At 43.7% G+C, this 16,335-nt stretch overlaps 1 protein-coding gene across 4 annotated transcripts in view; it reads right to left on the reverse strand.

Moving 5' to 3' along the window:
• Window positions 1-16,335, reverse strand: part of dhx9 (DEAH (Asp-Glu-Ala-His) box helicase 9) — a 96,313-nt gene that overhangs the window by 24,388 nt on the left and 55,590 nt on the right. For all 4 annotated transcript variants that reach the window (XM_070887140.1, XM_070887141.1, XM_070887139.1 and 1 more), the window contains 5 exons: window positions 15,323-15,475; window positions 14,946-15,106; window positions 6,925-7,036; window positions 4,523-4,684; window positions 4,265-4,392 (listed from right to left, as the gene is read on the reverse strand). In XM_070887140.1, coding sequence (XP_070743241.1) covers window positions 4,265-4,392; window positions 4,523-4,684; window positions 6,925-7,036; window positions 14,946-15,106; window positions 15,323-15,475 — 716 coding nt within the window. The remainder of the gene's footprint in view (window positions 1-4,264; window positions 4,393-4,522; window positions 4,685-6,924; window positions 7,037-14,945; window positions 15,107-15,322; window positions 15,476-16,335) is intronic.

Raw genomic sequence — 16,335 nt, forward strand, 5'->3', positions numbered from 1 at the left:
GGTTCTGGGAGAGGTGGGACCAGTACAAACCGGACGGTCTGCACCTGGGCAGGACCGGAACCAATGTCCTAGGGGGAGTGTTTGCGAGTGCTGTTGGGGAGGAGTTAAACTAATATGGCAGGGGGATGGGAACCAATGCAGGGAGACAGAGGGAAACAAAAACGAGACAAAAACAAAAGACAGAAAGGAGATGAGGAAAAGTGGAGGGCAGAGAAACCCAAGACAAAAAGGGCCACTGTACAGCAAAATTCTAAAAGGACAAAGGGTGTTAAAAAAACAAGCCTGAAGGCTTTGTGTCTTAATGCAAGGAGTATCCGTAATAAGGTGGATGAATTAACTGTGCAAATAGATGTTAACAAATATGATGTGATTGGGATTACGGAGACGTGGCTCCAGGATGATCAGGGCTGGGAACTCAACATCCAGGGGTATTCAACATTCAGGAAGGATAGAATAAAAGGAAAAGGAGGTGGGGTAGCATTGCTGGTTAAAGAGGAGATTAATGCAATAGTTAGGAAGGACATTAGCTTGGATGATGTGGAATCTATATGGGTAGAGCTGCAGAACACCAAAGGGCAAAAAACGTTAGTGGGAGTTGTGTACAGACCTCCAAACAGTAGTAGTGATGTTGGGGAGGGCATCAAACAGGAAATTAGGGGTGCATGCAATAAGGGTGCAGCAGTTATAATGGGTGACTTTAATATGCACATAGATTGGGCTAACCAAACTGGAAGCAATACGGTGGAGGAGGATTTCCTGAGGTGCATAAGGGATGGTTTTCTAGACCAATATGTCGAGGAACCAACTAGGGGGGAGGCCATCTTAGACTGGGGGTTGTGTAATGAGAGAGGATTAATTAGCAATCCCGTTGTGCAAGGCCCCTTGGGGAAGAGTGACCATAATATGGTGGAATTCTGCATTAGGATGGAGAATGAAACAGTTAATTCAGAGACCAAGGTCCAGAACTTAAAGAAGGGTAACTTTGAAGGTATGAGGTGTGAATTGGCTAGGATTGATTGGCGAATGATACTTAAGGGGTTGACTGTGGATGGGCAATGGCAGACATGGATGAACTACAATTGTACATTCCTGTCTGGCGTAAAAATAAAAAAGGGAAGGTGGCTCAACCGTGGCTATCAAGGGAAATCAGGGATAGTATTAAAGCCAAGGAAGTGGCATACAAATTGGCCAGAAATAGCAGTGAACCCGGAGACTGGGAGAAATTTAGAACTCAGCAGAGGAGGACAAAGGGTTTGATTAGGGCAGGGAAAATGGAGTACGAGAAGAAACTTGCAGGGAACATTAAGACGGATTGCAAAAGTTTCTATAGATATGTAAAGAGAAAAAGGTTAGTAAAAACAAACGTAGGTCTCCTGCAGTCAGAATCAGGGGAAGTCATAACGGGGAACAAAGAAATGGCGGACCAATTGAACAAGTACTTTGGTTCGGTATTCACTAAGGAGGACACAAACAACCTTCCGGATATAAAAGGGGTCAGAGGGTCTAGTAAGGAGGAGGAACTGAGGGAAATCCTTATTAGTCGGGAAATTGTGTTGGGGAAATTGATGGGATTGAAGGCCGATAAATCCCCAGGGCCTGATGGACTGCATCCCAGAGTACTTAAGGAGGTGGCCTTGGAAATAGCGGATGCATTGACAGTCATTTTCCAACATTCCATTGACTCTGGATCAGTTCCTATGGAGTGGAGGGTAGCCAATGTAACCCCACTTTTTAAAAAAGGAGGGAGAGAAAACAGGGAATTATAGACCGGTCAGCCTGACATCGGTAGTGGGTAAGATGATGGAATCAATTATTAAGGATGTCATAGCAGCGGATTTGGAAAGAGGTGACATGATAGGTCCAAGTCAGCATGGATTTGTGAAAGGGAAATCATGCTTGACAAATCTTCTGGAATTTTTTGAGGATGTTTCCAGTAGAGTGGACAAGGGAGAACCAGTTGATGTGGTATATTTGGACTTTCAGAAGGCTTTCGACAAGGTCCCACACAAGAGATTAATGTGCAAAGTTAAAGCACATGGGATTGGGGGTAGTGTGCTGACATGGATTGAGAACTGGTTGTCAGACAGGAAGCAAAGAGTAGGAGTAAATGGGGACTTTTCAGAATGGCATGCGGTGACTAGTGGGGTATCGCAAGGTTCTGTGCTGGGGCCCCAGCTGTTTACATTGTACATTAATGATTTAGACGAGGGGACTAAATGTAGTATCTCCAAATTTGCGGACGACACTAAGTTAGGTGGCAGTGTGAGCTGCGAGGAGGATGCTATGAGGCTGCAGAGCGACTTGGATAGGTTAGGTGAGTGGGCAAATGCATGGCAGATGAAGTATAATGTGGATAAATGTGAGGTTATCCACTTTGGTGGTAACAACAGAGAGGCAGACTATTATCTGAATGGTGACAGATTAGGAAAAGGGGAGGTGCAACGAAACCTGGGTGTCATGGTACATCAGTCATTGAAGGTTGGCATGCAGGTACAGCAGGCGGTTAAGAAAGCAAATGGCATGTTGGCCTTCATAGCGAGAGGATTTGAGTACAGGGGCAGGGAGGTGTTGCTACAGTTGTACAGGGCATTGGTGAGGCCACACCTGGAGTATTGTGTACAGTTTTGGTCTCCTAACCTGAGGAAGGACATTCTTGCTGTTGAGGGAGTGCAGCGAAGGTTCACCAGACTGATTCCTGGGATGGCGGGACTGACCTATCAAGAAAAACTGGATCAACTGGGCTTGTATTCACTGGAGTTCAGAAGAATGAGAGGGGACCTCATAGAAACGTTTAAAATTCTGATGGGTTTAGACAGGTTAGATGCAGGAAGAATGTTCCCAATGTTGGGGAAGTCCAGAACCAGGGGTCACAGTCTAAGGATAAGGGGGCAAGCCATTTAGGACCGAGATGAGGAGGAACTTCTTCACCCAGAGAGTGGTGAACCTGTGGAATTCTCTACCACAGAAAGTTGTTGAGGCCAATTCACTAAATATATTCAAAAAAGAGTTAGATGTAGTCCTTACTACTAAGGGGATCAAGGGGTATGGTGAGAAAGCAGGAATGGGGTACTGAAGTTGCATGTTCAGCCATGAACTCATTGAATGGCGGTGCAGGCTAGAAGGGCCGAATGGCCTGCTCCTGCACCTATTTTCTATGTTTCTATGAATGGTGGTGCAGGATCGAAGGGCCGAATAGCCTACTCCTGCACCTATTTTCTATGTTTCTATGAAAACATTGCATTGCTATCGAGAAAGAACAGGAGAGTGGGACTGATTGGGTAGCTCTTTCAAACAGCAGAAACAGGTCGATGGGCCAAATGGTCTCCTTCTTTGATGTATGATTTGATGACTCCTGCACCAATTAGCCTTCTCTCACAGCGAGTGAAGGAAGTGTTCACTCAGATCTCGCCAACAGTGCTCTGTAAATGTCGAGACCACCGTCAAAATCTAAGGCAAGAAATTGATTCTTGCGACACATTGAACAAATTAAATCATGTCATCAGGTTGATAGATATTTGTTTAATAAAAAGTTTTGTCTTTAGTCGGAGCATCACTTAGCATGGAAAAGCAAACAGAAATAGTGTACATCTCTTGAAACGCATCTTTCTATTTTATGTCAGTATTATAACTTTAACAAAATACTTTTAAAACCAGTGGGAAAGTTACCAGCCGGGAATAGGTTGCACTCTTGTAAGAAATTTGCGCCATCTGGGCCCTGCGCCAAGGCGCACAGCGCGAAGGGAGGCATTCTACTACTTTTGTGGCGCAAAAATGGGAACCTTGCCAACTAAAGTGCCGGGCCGGGAGCGCTCCGAGAGAGGCCTTGCGGGGGGACACACACCTTAAAAAAAATACACAAAACATTCCCCACGCCACCACAACACAAATGGCTAAAAACAATTAAAAGAACAAACACTCGTACTTTTCTGCACTTTACCTACCTCACTGCCGCCGACATGGCTGGACCACTCTGGTTCACTGGCAGTCATCGCGGAGCACGCTTCGGGTGCGAGTCAAAACTCGCGCCGGTGTCACGAGAGGCTTTGAACACCTGACGCAGCTCTTCCCGGCGGTGCTTCTAAGCGCCGCTGCTAAACCCGACCCGAAGCTCCCAACCAGACATAGAAGACCTTGCCGCCCGATTTCACGCCGCTCGGGGCAAGACCCGGAGCGCAAAGGACCCGAAAATCCAGCTCATAGTACATTTTAGATTTCAAAAGATCAAAAAGAGCACTAAAGCACAATTTTGTTCATTTAATATTACCTTCAGGGAAGCCGGAGTTGATAAGGATGTCCTTCAGCTGAACTTTAGCCTCCCATGTCATCCGCAAAGTTGCCATGTTTAACCTTTTATGATCACAAAACCGTATTTCTGCATCTTCTCCTCCCATCCTAGAAAAACAAAACAAAATGCAAATGCCTACATGAAGAAGTTTATTTTATCGGATTCTAGTCGTACTGTACAACAATATAAACACAATTTAGCAAGCATTTGTTTTCTTGCACATCATTGGAATAATACCTTGCATCATCCCAGGCCTGGAAAACTGAAAGCAGAGCCACATGATCTGAAAATCTCGTTCCTGCAAAGTTCCTGTGCATGTAGCCAAGACGCTTGCCTTCATTAACAAAAGGCTCTGGAAAACAAGTCGCAGCGGATATGGTGCACACTGCATCACCAACACTGCAACAGATAAAAAGTTCATAATAACATCAATAGCAACAGCTTTTCAACTCCATTCATAACTAAGACATCTATAAAAAATAGAATCCAATAGCTGTCAAGCTAGGAACATTCACAACTATTCAAACAAAATAATAATCATTTCAACAACAACAACTTGCATTTATATAGCAGCTTTAACGTAGTAAAACATCCCAAGGCTCTTCAGAGGAGCGTTATAAATCAAAATTAGACACCTTTCCACATAGAGCGATATTCGGGCAGAAGAGATAGGTTTTAAGGAGCGTCTAAAAAGGAAGAAAAAGAGGCGAGAGGTTTAGGGAGGGAATTCTAGAGCTTATGGTCTCGGCAGCTGAAGGCACAGTCGTCAATGGGGGAGCAATTAAAACGTGCATGAGGTCAGAATTGGAGGAGTGCAGATATCGCGGAAGATCGTAGGGCTGGAGGAGGTTATAGAGATAGAGATGGGTGAGGCCATGGAGGGATTTGAAAACAAGGATGAGAATTTTAAAAATCGAGGTGTTGCTGAACCAGCAGCTAATGTAGGTCAGCGAGCACAGGGGTGAGGGGTGAACGAGACTTGGTGCGAGTTAAGATACAGGCAGCAGAGTTTTGGATGAGTTTGCATTTATGAAGGGTGGAAAATGAGATTTCCACTGACAGAAATCCCACAATGTAATATGTACTGTTCTGTATCTGTAGCCCAATATTTTGTACATAACACAGCAGCGAGACCAACCCATCATCCAGCGATTCTGATATTAAAAACATCATCTACTCCAAATCTAAATCTCATTCATTCTTGCTGAATTAGCAATCAGACCAGTTCCCCTCTGAATGTGACCATTTACTATGCTGAAAAGGAATTTACCTCATTCGTTAAATCTCATGTGTGAAGAGTTTAACTCGAGGATTATGGAGTCTTTAGGTATATCCCTGAATTTTCTTGATCGTGTACAAAATGCATGTCATTTAAAAACTGTTTCATGTTCCCACATGAATCAATATAGAGTAAAAGCAGATTTAGTTTCCTTATCCTTCTATGGTTAATTTTTGCATTGGTGCTTTACGTTCACAACTTTGTACCCTGCATCTACCAGACCTGCCTCCATGACAAATCTTGCCCCACAGCCCCCTGTAGTCCCATCACCTCTGGCTAGCTGTCAGGAGGCATGAAGTATCATACGGGTATGACAATCTGTTTTTCCCATGGTGGTGTGTCTCTGCTGGGACATTAAGTAGAGTGGGACTGAGAGAAGTAAACATACGGCTTCCCCCTCTATGCTTTTCAATAAATAGTCAGTCATTTTCTTGTACTCAATGTTTTGCCATTTGGAGTCATTTTGTTGACTTCTTTGAATTTACACAGGATTACGATTGGAATCTTAGAATGTCAGCACATTGTAAATATTTTAGAAATCAATTTAATTCAAGATTATAGGATAGTTAGAATATGTGGAGCAGACTGCACATCAAATATGCACCCATGTGAACCTTCTTTTGAACTAACTTGAGCTTACACAATCAGTAGAAATTTAGTGGGGATCATGGAGTACGATACAGACATATATATACATCACAGTTAAAATGTATGATTCTTAGGTTAATATAACATTGTAAATCCCAGCACCCCAAGGTGCCACTCCAGTTGTTTTTACTTTGTGACAACAGGAAGGGTGTCCACAGAAACTGGACCAGTGTCAGAAATATATCAGCGAGTTTTATATGGGGGAAATAAAGATGCCTCATATGGTTTGGGTCTGCCCCAAAACCTGAGCTCTAGAAATAAGTCTAATTTTCAGAAATTACTCAAAATTTCTCAGCATCCATACTGACTGGCATAATGATTAAGTCAGGAAGATGACTTTACTGTCCCCAATCATTCTTTTACAGTGGACATTGGATAAGATTTAAGACAGGTGTCCCAACCAATTATCCTTAATGTGAAGTATAATGAAAGCAGAATAAGACCATTAATACAAAATCAATAGAAAAAGCCAGTTCTAAGTACACTACTGGTTCATCCAACAACAGGTCACCGCTTTCACATTTCCTCTATGTATCTCAAATGATCTATGAAACAGGTAGAGGGCATTTAATGAAGTCTACATTGGAAATTTCTATCTTCAGTTCTAAATTTAGAACAGAAAAAGTTAGGCCAGAAAGTATTTAATAGAATGAAATATTGTAGTATGATCATTTCCCAATAATTCACAGTCACTTCCTTTGCTTTGACTCACTGGAATATACAGCCCATAATCATCATCTTGCCAAGACGTGGTTCAATAGGAAGTCTGGCCAAGATACGGCCCAGAGGTGTCAACTCGTCGTTAGTATCTAAAGCATCAAGTTCTGAGAAAGAAGAGAACAAGTTTAAATATCCCTGATTTATTAAGCCAGAATACACGTATTTTTTTTCGTTAATGGGATGTGGGCGTCAGTAGCAAGGCCAGCATTTTATTACCCAACTCTATTGAGAAGATGGTGGTGAGCCACTTTCTTGAACCACTGCAATCCATGTGGTGAAGGTAATCCCACAGTGCTGTTAGGGAGGGATTTTGAAGCAGTGACGAGGAAGGAACGCGGATATATTTCCAAGTCAGGATGACATGTGGCTTGGAGGGAAACTTGCAGATGGTGGTATTCCCATGCGCCTGCTGCCCTTGTCCTTCTAGCTGATAAGAGTCATGGGTTTGGGAGGTGCTGTTGAAGAAGCCTTGGCGAGTTGCTGCAGTGCATCTTGCAGATGGTACATACTGTATCCATAGTGTGCCGATGGTGGAAGGAGTGAATGTTTAAGATGATGGATGTGATGCCAATCAAGTAGGCTGTTTTGTTCTGGATGGTGTCAAGCTTCTTGAGTGTTGTTGGAGCTGCATTCATCCAGGCAAGTGGAGAGTATTCCATCAGACTCCTGACTTGTGCCTTTTAGGTGGTGAAAAGGCTTTGGGGAGTCAGGAGGTGAGACACTTGCCACAGAATATCCAGCCTCTGACCTGCTCTTGTTGCCACAGTATTTATGTGGTTGGTCCAGTTAAGTTTCTGGTCAATGGTGACCCCCCCCCCCCAGGATGTTGACGGTGGGGATTCGGCGATGTTATTGCCGTTGAATGTCATGGGGCGGTGGTTAGATTCTCACTTGTTGGAGATAGTCATTGCCTGGCACTTGTGTGGCACGAATGTTACTTGCCACTTATCAGCCCAAGCTTGAATGTCGTCCCGGTCTTGCTGCATGCGGGCACGGACTGCTTCATTATCTGAGGAGCTGCGAATGAAACTGAATACTGTGCAATCATCAGCGAACGTCCCCACTTCTGATCTTATGATCGAGGGAAGGTTATTGATGAAGCAGCTGGAGATGGTTGAGCCTAGGACACTGCCCTGAGGAACACCGGCAGCGATGTCCTGGGGCTGTGATGATTGACCTCTAACCACCACAATCATCTTCCTTTGTGCCAGTGGAGAGTTTTGCCCCTGATTCCCATCGACTTCAGTTTTACTAGGACTCGATGACAAGAACATAAGAAATAGGAGCAGGAGTAGGCCCCTCGAGCCTGCTCCGCCATTTAATATGATCATGGCTGATCCGATCATGGACTCAGGTCCACTTCCCTGCCCACTCCCCATAACCCCTTATTCCCTTATCAGTTAAGAAACTGTCTATCTCTGCCTTAAATATATTCAATGACCCAGCTTCCACAGCTCTCTGAGGCAGCGAATTCCACAGATTTACAACCCTCAGAAGAAATTCCTCCTCATCTGTTTTAAATGGGTGGCCCCTTATTCCAAGATCATGCCCTCTAGTTCTAGTCTCCCCCATCAGTGGAAACATCCTCTCTGCATCCACCTTGTCGAGCTCCCTCATAATCTTATACGTTTCGATAAGATCACCTCTCATTCTTCGCAATTCCAATGAGTAGAGGCCCAACTTACTCAACCTTTCCTCATAAGTCAACCCCCTCATAAAAACATGGAAAATAGGTGCAGGAGCAGGCCATTTGGTCCTTCAAGCCTGCACCGCCATTCAATATGATCATGGCTGATCATGCAACTTCAGTACCCCACTCCCGCCTTCTCTCCATACCTCCTGATCCCCTTAGCCGAAAGGGGATAATATATCCAACGAACTGGACTCAACAACTTTCTGTGGTAGAGAATTCCACAGGTTCACCACTCTCCGGGTGAAAAGGTTTCTCCTCATCTCGGTCCTATATGGCTTACCCCTTATCCTTAGATTGTGACCCCTGGTTCTGGACTTCCCCAACATCGGGAACATTCTTCCTGCATCTAACCTTTCCAGTCCCGTCAGAATTTTGTGTGTTTCTATGAGATCCCCTCATTCTTCTAAATTCCAGTAAGTATAAGCCTAGCCGATCCAGTCTTTCTTCATACGTCAGTCCTACCATCCTGGGAATTAGCCTGGTGAACCTTCGCTGCACTCCCTCGATAGCAAGCACACCCTTCCTTAGATTAGGAGACCAAAACTGCACACAATATTCAAGATGTGATCTCACCAAGGCCCTGTACAACTGCAGTAAGACCTCCCTTTTACAATACTCAAGTCCCCTCACTATGAAGGCCAGCATGCCATTTGCTTTCTTCACTGCCTGCTGTAGCTGCATGCCTACCTTCAGTGACTGTAGAAGAAAAACAATCCTTGTCCTAGGTTAAAGGAAGGGTTAAGTTCGCTTTTGCTGACTCTGTAGAATTCACGAAGCTAGAGAGAATTACCAAATCTTATCAGCCTCAAAGAACAGAAAATTGTATATACATGACTATCTGGTGTTTACATGAGTTTCCAGATAGCTTGTTATCAACATAAGGACAGGGAGAAACTGCAAGAAAGAGATAAAATGTGCCTACCAGGATGACCTTTGTACTCATGGAAATGTATGAATAATGCTCATGTATAATAGATGACCTTTGTACTCACGGAATATATGAATGTTTATGTGTGGAGTTTTAGATAAAGTTCTTGCTTTGATGGCATTTACAAAGAATGTATGATTAATGTACTTGAGTGGTGAGTTACAGATAAAATTCCTGCCTCAATGGTATAAGAATAGAGTGGAGTTGCCTGTTAAATTCAGAGTTCTGCCTTGGTACGGACTAAGCGGGCTCTCCAAGATATCTTGTTAGCTTTAGTAATAAACTTCTCGCGAAGCAAATTCTGAAAGTCTCCGCCTGAGTTAATTTAAGCTAAATTTCCTCGACAGTGACTGATGTACCATGACACCCAGGTCTCGTTGCAGCTCCCCTTTTACTAATCTGTCACCATTCAGATAATAATCTGCCTTCCTGTTTTTGCCACCAAAGTTGATAACCTCACATTTATCCACATTATACTGCATTTGCCCATTCACCTAACCTGTCCAAGTCACCCTGCAGCCTCTTGGCATCCTCCTCACAGCTCACACTGCCACCCAACCCAGCTTAGTGTCATCTGCAAGCTTGGAGATATTCCATTCAATTCCTTCGTCCAAATCATTAATGTATATTGTAAATAGCTGCGGTCCCAGCACTGAACCTTGCAGTAGACCACTAGTCACTGCCTGCCATTCTGAAAAGGACCCGTTTATTCCCACTCTTTGCTTCCTGTCTGCCAACTAGTTCTCTATCCACGTCAATATATTACCAATCTCCGGAATCAACCTAGTGAACCTTCTCTGAACTGCCTCCAAAGCAAGTATATCCTTTCATAAATATGGAAACCAAAAATGCACACAGTATTCCAGGTGTGGCTTCACCAATACGCTGTATAGCTGTAGCAAGACTTCCCTGCTTTTATACTCCATCCCTTTTGCAATAAAGGCCAAGATACCATTGGCCTTCCTGATCACTTGTTGTACTTGCATATTATCCTTTTGTGTTTCATGCACAAGTACCCCCAGGTCCCATTGTACTGCAGCACTTTGCAATCTTTCTCCATTTAAATAATAACTTGCTCTTTGATTTTTTTTCTGCCAAAGTGCATAACCTCACTCTTTCCAACATTATACTCCATCTGCAGAATTTTTGCCCACTCACTTAGCCTGTCTATGTCCTTTTGCAGATTTTTTGTGTCCTCCTCACACATTGGTTTTCCTCCCATCTTTGTATCGTCAGCAAACTTGGCTACGTTATACTCAGTCCCTTCTTCCAAGTTGTTAATATAGATTGTAAATAGTTGGGGTCCCAGTACTGATCCCTGCGGCACCCCACTAATTACTGATTGCCAACCAGAGAATGAACCATTTATCCCGACTTTCTGTTCTCTGTTAGTTAGCCAATCCTCTATCCATGCTAATATATTACCTCCAACCCCGTGGACTTTTATCTTGTGCAGTAACCTTTTATGTGGCACCTTGTCAAATGCCTCCTGGAAGTCCAAATACACCACATCCACTGGCTCCCCTTTCGTCACCTTGTTCATTACATCCTCAACGAACTCCACGAAATTTGTCAAACATGACTTCCCCTTCATAAATCCATGCTGACTTTGCCTGACCGAATTTTGCTTATCCAAATTTCCTGCTACTGCTTTTTTAATAATGGACTCCAACATTTTCCCAACCACAGATGTCAACTGGTCTATAGTTTCCAGCTTTTTGTCTGCCTCCTTTTTTAAATAGAGGCGTTACATTTGCAGTTTTTCAATCTGCTGGTTCTCCCCAGAATCCTGGGAATATTGGTAATATTCAGACCCTAGGATGCAAGCCATCAGGTCCAGGGGATTTATCTGCCTTTAGTCCCATTATCTTACTGAGTACCACCTCCTTAGTGATTGTGATTGTGTTAAGTTCCTCCTCCCCTATTGCCCTTGACTATCCACTGTTGGAATATTGTTAAGTGTCCTCTACCATAATGACTGATACAAAATATTTGTTCAGAGTTTCTGCCATCTCCATGTTCCCCATTACTAATTCCCCGATCTCATCCTCTAAGTGACCAACATTTACTTTAGCCACTCTTTTCCTTTTTATATACCTATAGAAACTCTTGCTATCTGTTTTTAGATTTTGTGCTAGTTTACTTTCATAGTCTATCTTCCCTTTCTTAATCATTTTTTTTAGTCGTTCTTTGCTGGCTTTTAAAAGCTTCCCAGTCTTCTGTCCTCCCACTAGTTTTGGCCACTTTGTATGCCCCTGTTTTTAGTTGGATACCGTCCTTTATTTCTTCAGTTAGCCACGGATAGCTATCTTTTCTCTTACACCCTTTCCTCCTCACTGGAATATATTTTTCTTGAGAGTTGTGAAATATCTCCTTAAATGTACATCATCAACCGTCCTACACTTGAATTTATTTTTCCAGTCCACTTTACCCAACTCTGCCCTCATACCTTCATAGTCTCCTTTATTTAAGCTTAGTACTCTGGTTAGAGTTCCAACTTTCTCATCCTCCATCTGAATTTGAAACTCAATCATGCTCACTCATTCCAAGGGGATCCTTTACTAGGAGATTGTTTATTAATCCTGCCTCATTACACAGGACCAAATCTAAGATAGCCTGCCCCCTGGTTGGTTCCGTTACATACTGCTCAAGGAACCCGTCCCTTATGCACTCTATGAACTCCTCCTCAAGGCTACCCTGACCAATTTGATTTGTCCAATCAATATGGAGGATAAAATCACCCATGATTATTGCTGTTCTCTTTTTACAAGCCCCCACTATTTCCTGGTTTATGCTCTGACCAACAGAGTTGCTACTGTTAGGGGGCCTATAGGCTACGCCCACCAGTGACTTTTTCCCCTTATTGTTCCTTATCTCCACCCAAATTGTTTCAACACCCTTATCATTTGAGCCAATATAGTTTCTTACTATTGCAGTGATTCCATCCTTTATCAATAGAGCTACCCCACCTCCTTTTCCTTTCTGTCTGTCCTTCCGGATTGTCAAGTACCCCTGAATATTTAATTTCCGGTCCTGGTCGCCTTGCAACCACTTCTCTGTAATGGCTATCAGATCATACCCATTTGTCTCAATTTGTGCTGTCAACTCATCTATTTTGTTGCAAATGCTACGTTCATTTAGACAAAATGCCTTTAAGTTTATTTTTTTACCTTTTTTTCCTGCTTGTTTCCTCTCTCCTTCAAATTCATTTTCTTTATTTTTGCTTTCTAATTCCAGCTTAACTCCTCTCCCTACGGAATCTATTTTCAGGTTCCCATCCTCCTGCCAAGTTAGTTTAAAACCCTCCCCAACAGCACTAGCAAACCTCCCCTGCGAGGATATTGGTCCCGGCTCTGTTGAGGTGCAACTCGTCCGGCTTGTACAGGTCCCACCTCCCCCAGAAGCGGTCCCAATGCCTCAGGAAACTAAACTCTCCTGCCTGCACCATCTCTCCAGCCACGTATTCATCTGCTCTATCCTCATATTTCTGTACTCCCTAGCTCGTGTCACTGGGAGTAATCCGGAGATTACTACCTTTGAGGTCCTGCTTTTTAATCTCTCTCCTAACTCCCTAAACTCTGCCTGCAAAACCTCATCGCTCTTCCTACCTATGTCATTGGTACCGATGTGGACCACGACCTCTGGCTGTTCACCCTCTCCCCACAGAATGCCCTGCAGCCGCTCAGTGACATCCTTGACCCTGGCACCAGGGAGGCAACATACAATACTGGAGTCACGTCTGTGGCCGCAGAAACACCTGTCTGCTCCCCTGACTAGCGAATCCTCTACCACTATAGCTCTTCCATTCTTTTTCCTCCCCCACTGTGCAGCTGAGCCACCCGTGGTGCTGTGGACATGGCTCTGGCTGCACTCCCCAGAGCCACCATCATCCCCACCGGTACTCAGAACAGAGTATCAATTGGAGAGCGAGATGGACTCAGGGGAACTGCTGCACTACCTGCCTAAGTCCTCCTCTCCTGTCCAGGGGTCACACAATCCCCATCTGCCTGCACACTTAAGCTGTGGGATGACCGCCTCTAGAAACGTGCTATCCACATTGCTCTCAGTCTCATGGATGCACCGCAGTGACTCCAGCCACCGCTCAAGCCAGTGGAGAGTTTCCTCCTGATTCGCATTGACTTCAATTTTACTAATGTTCCTTGATGCCACTCGGTCAAATGCTGCCCTGATATCAAGGGCAGTCACTCACACCTCACCTCTGGAATTGAGCTCTTTTGTCCATGTTTGGACCAAGGCTGTAAATGAGGTCTGGAGCCAAGTGTTCTCAGCAGAACCCAAACTGGGCATGAGTGAGCAGATTATTGGTGATTAAGTGCTGCTTGATAACACTGTCGGCAACACTTTCCATCACTTTGCTGATGATTGAGAGTAGACTGATGGGGCAGCAATTCGCCGGATTGGATTTGCCCTGCTTTTTGTAGACAGGGCATAGCTGGGCAGTTTTCCACATTGTCAGATAGATGCCAGTGTTGTAGCTGTATTGGAACAGCTTAGCTCGAGGCACAGCTAGTTCTGGAGCACAAGTCTTCAGCACGTCAGCCAGGATGTTGTCAGGGTCCATAGCCTTTGCTGTATCCAGTGCGTTCAGCCGTTTCTTGATATTACGTGGAATGAATCGAATTGGCTGAAGACTGGCTCCATCCCCTTTGCAATAAAGGCCAACATTCCATTTACCTTCCTAATTACTTGCTGTATCTGCATGCTAACTTTTTGTGTTTCATGTACAAGGATTCCCAGATCCCTCTGTACCACCACATTTTGTAATCTCTCCCCACTTAAATAATAATTATGCTTTTTTAATTTTTCCTACCAAAGTGGATAATGTCACATTTTCCCACATTGTATTCCATCTGCCAAATTTTTACCCACTCACTTAGCCTATCTATATTCTTTGTCGATTCTTTGCGTCCTCCTCACAATGTGCTTTCCCACCTATCTTTGTATCATCAGCAAATGTGGTAACATTACACCCTTCTTCCAAGTCATTAATATAAATTGTAAATAGTTGAGGCCCCAGCTCTGATCCCTGTGGCACCCCACGGTTTGCCAACCAGAAAATGACCCATTTATCCAGACTCTCTGTTTTCTGTTAGTTAGCCAATCCTCTATCCACGCTAATATATTACCCCCAACACCATGAGCTCTTATCTTGTACAGTAACCTTTTATATGGCACCTTGTCGAATGCTTTCCGGAAATTCCTTTATCCACCCTGCTCGTTGCATCCTCAAAGAACTCGAGCAAATTTGTCACACAAGTGATTTTCCTTTCAGAAAACCACATGATTTCCCTTTCACATTAGTCGCTTAGGGACATTAGTTTTTAACCATTTAAAAAAGAAACGGTTTATAACCATATAACTAGGGAGTTACCTCGCAAGGTGTGTTCTGCCTCAATAACTGCATCCAGTGGTGGAGGTTCGATTGCTTTTGCCAAGAATGGTCCAATTCCTCCCAAACGAAGAAGTTTAATGCTCAGAGCAACTTCATGAAGAGGTGTGCGGAATATCTCTGGAGTCATGTGCGTTTCAAGTCTGAGAGTGGGCAAAGATAAGTTGTTACACAATCCAGGAGTTTATCATTTCCTGTAACAATTTTATAATTAACTGATAATCAAGTTCAAGGTTCTTGAAATAGGTTTCAAATTTGCATAAAGATGGCAGTTCAGTGACTTGTGTTGCAAAGTAAACTACTTCAACACAATATATCTGCTTGTACTGAACCTTAAACATTAATTATTTCATTCATACCTCTCAAATCGTGCCCTGCTACAGAGATGGAAGCAGAAGCCAGGTAGGACACGTCCTGCTCTACCCCGCCGTTGTTCCAAATTGGTCTTAGAAGCCCATACTGTTGCGTAGTTAGTCATGTTGTTGTGAGATGTAAACAGTTTCACTTTTTGTCTGAAAAATACATTAAAATAAGGTATAGTCAATAAAGTCCAACATTTAACATCATGCTAATACTCTGGAAGTGGGGCAACAGCAAGATGCAATCTCTTACACAAATACTGTGCTATTAATTGGGCCAATACTAACAGTTTGTGATCTATTTGTCACCTGTTTATAAATTCTTCACACCAGCAAATTATCCTGTGATCTTGTGTGCATATCCAAAACACCAGCCTTTTAAGTAACATTATATATTAAAAACAGTAGGTGGGTTACATATGTCGGTGCAGATGTGACAGGCCTTTAAATGTTAAATTATCATTTAATATTACATCAGTTCTACAGGCACACCGTCTCAAATCCGGCTGTCCGAAAACCAGACATTTTTGAGGTGGCCAAAATGGCGACATTGGGCGGTGAGGGACGAGGAAACCAGTAAAAAATGCAGTGCCGGGGAGTGCGGGCAGCGAGAATCGGCAGGCGATGAGGAGCGGAGGGAATCGGCGGCCGGCGAGGATGGGCAGACAGCAAGGACGGGCAGACAGCAAGGACACCAATAGAGAGGTCCGAAACCCGAAAAAATCCGAAAACCGGCACAGTCTCGGTCCCGAGGTTGCCGGATTTCAGACATATTGATTTTCTTGTCCGAAATCCAAAAAATCCGAAAACCGGCACAGTCTCGGTCCCGTGATTGCCGCATGAAGTTGCTGTACTTGTCCACTAGATACCCACTAAACTCACCAGAAAAAGTTTGGGCTTGTCCATTCTAGTGTTAGTTAATTTTTAACACTGTGATAAGTCATAATTCCTGCCAAACAACCTCTCTGGCATGGAAATTTTACTTTTACAAGTGTGGAGTCTCATTTCTTCAA

The sequence above is a fragment of the Pristiophorus japonicus genome, chromosome 8 (genome assembly GCF_044704955.1).
Source record: "Pristiophorus japonicus isolate sPriJap1 chromosome 8, sPriJap1.hap1, whole genome shotgun sequence".
Classification (NCBI taxonomy): domain Eukaryota; kingdom Metazoa; phylum Chordata; class Chondrichthyes; family Pristiophoridae; genus Pristiophorus; species Pristiophorus japonicus.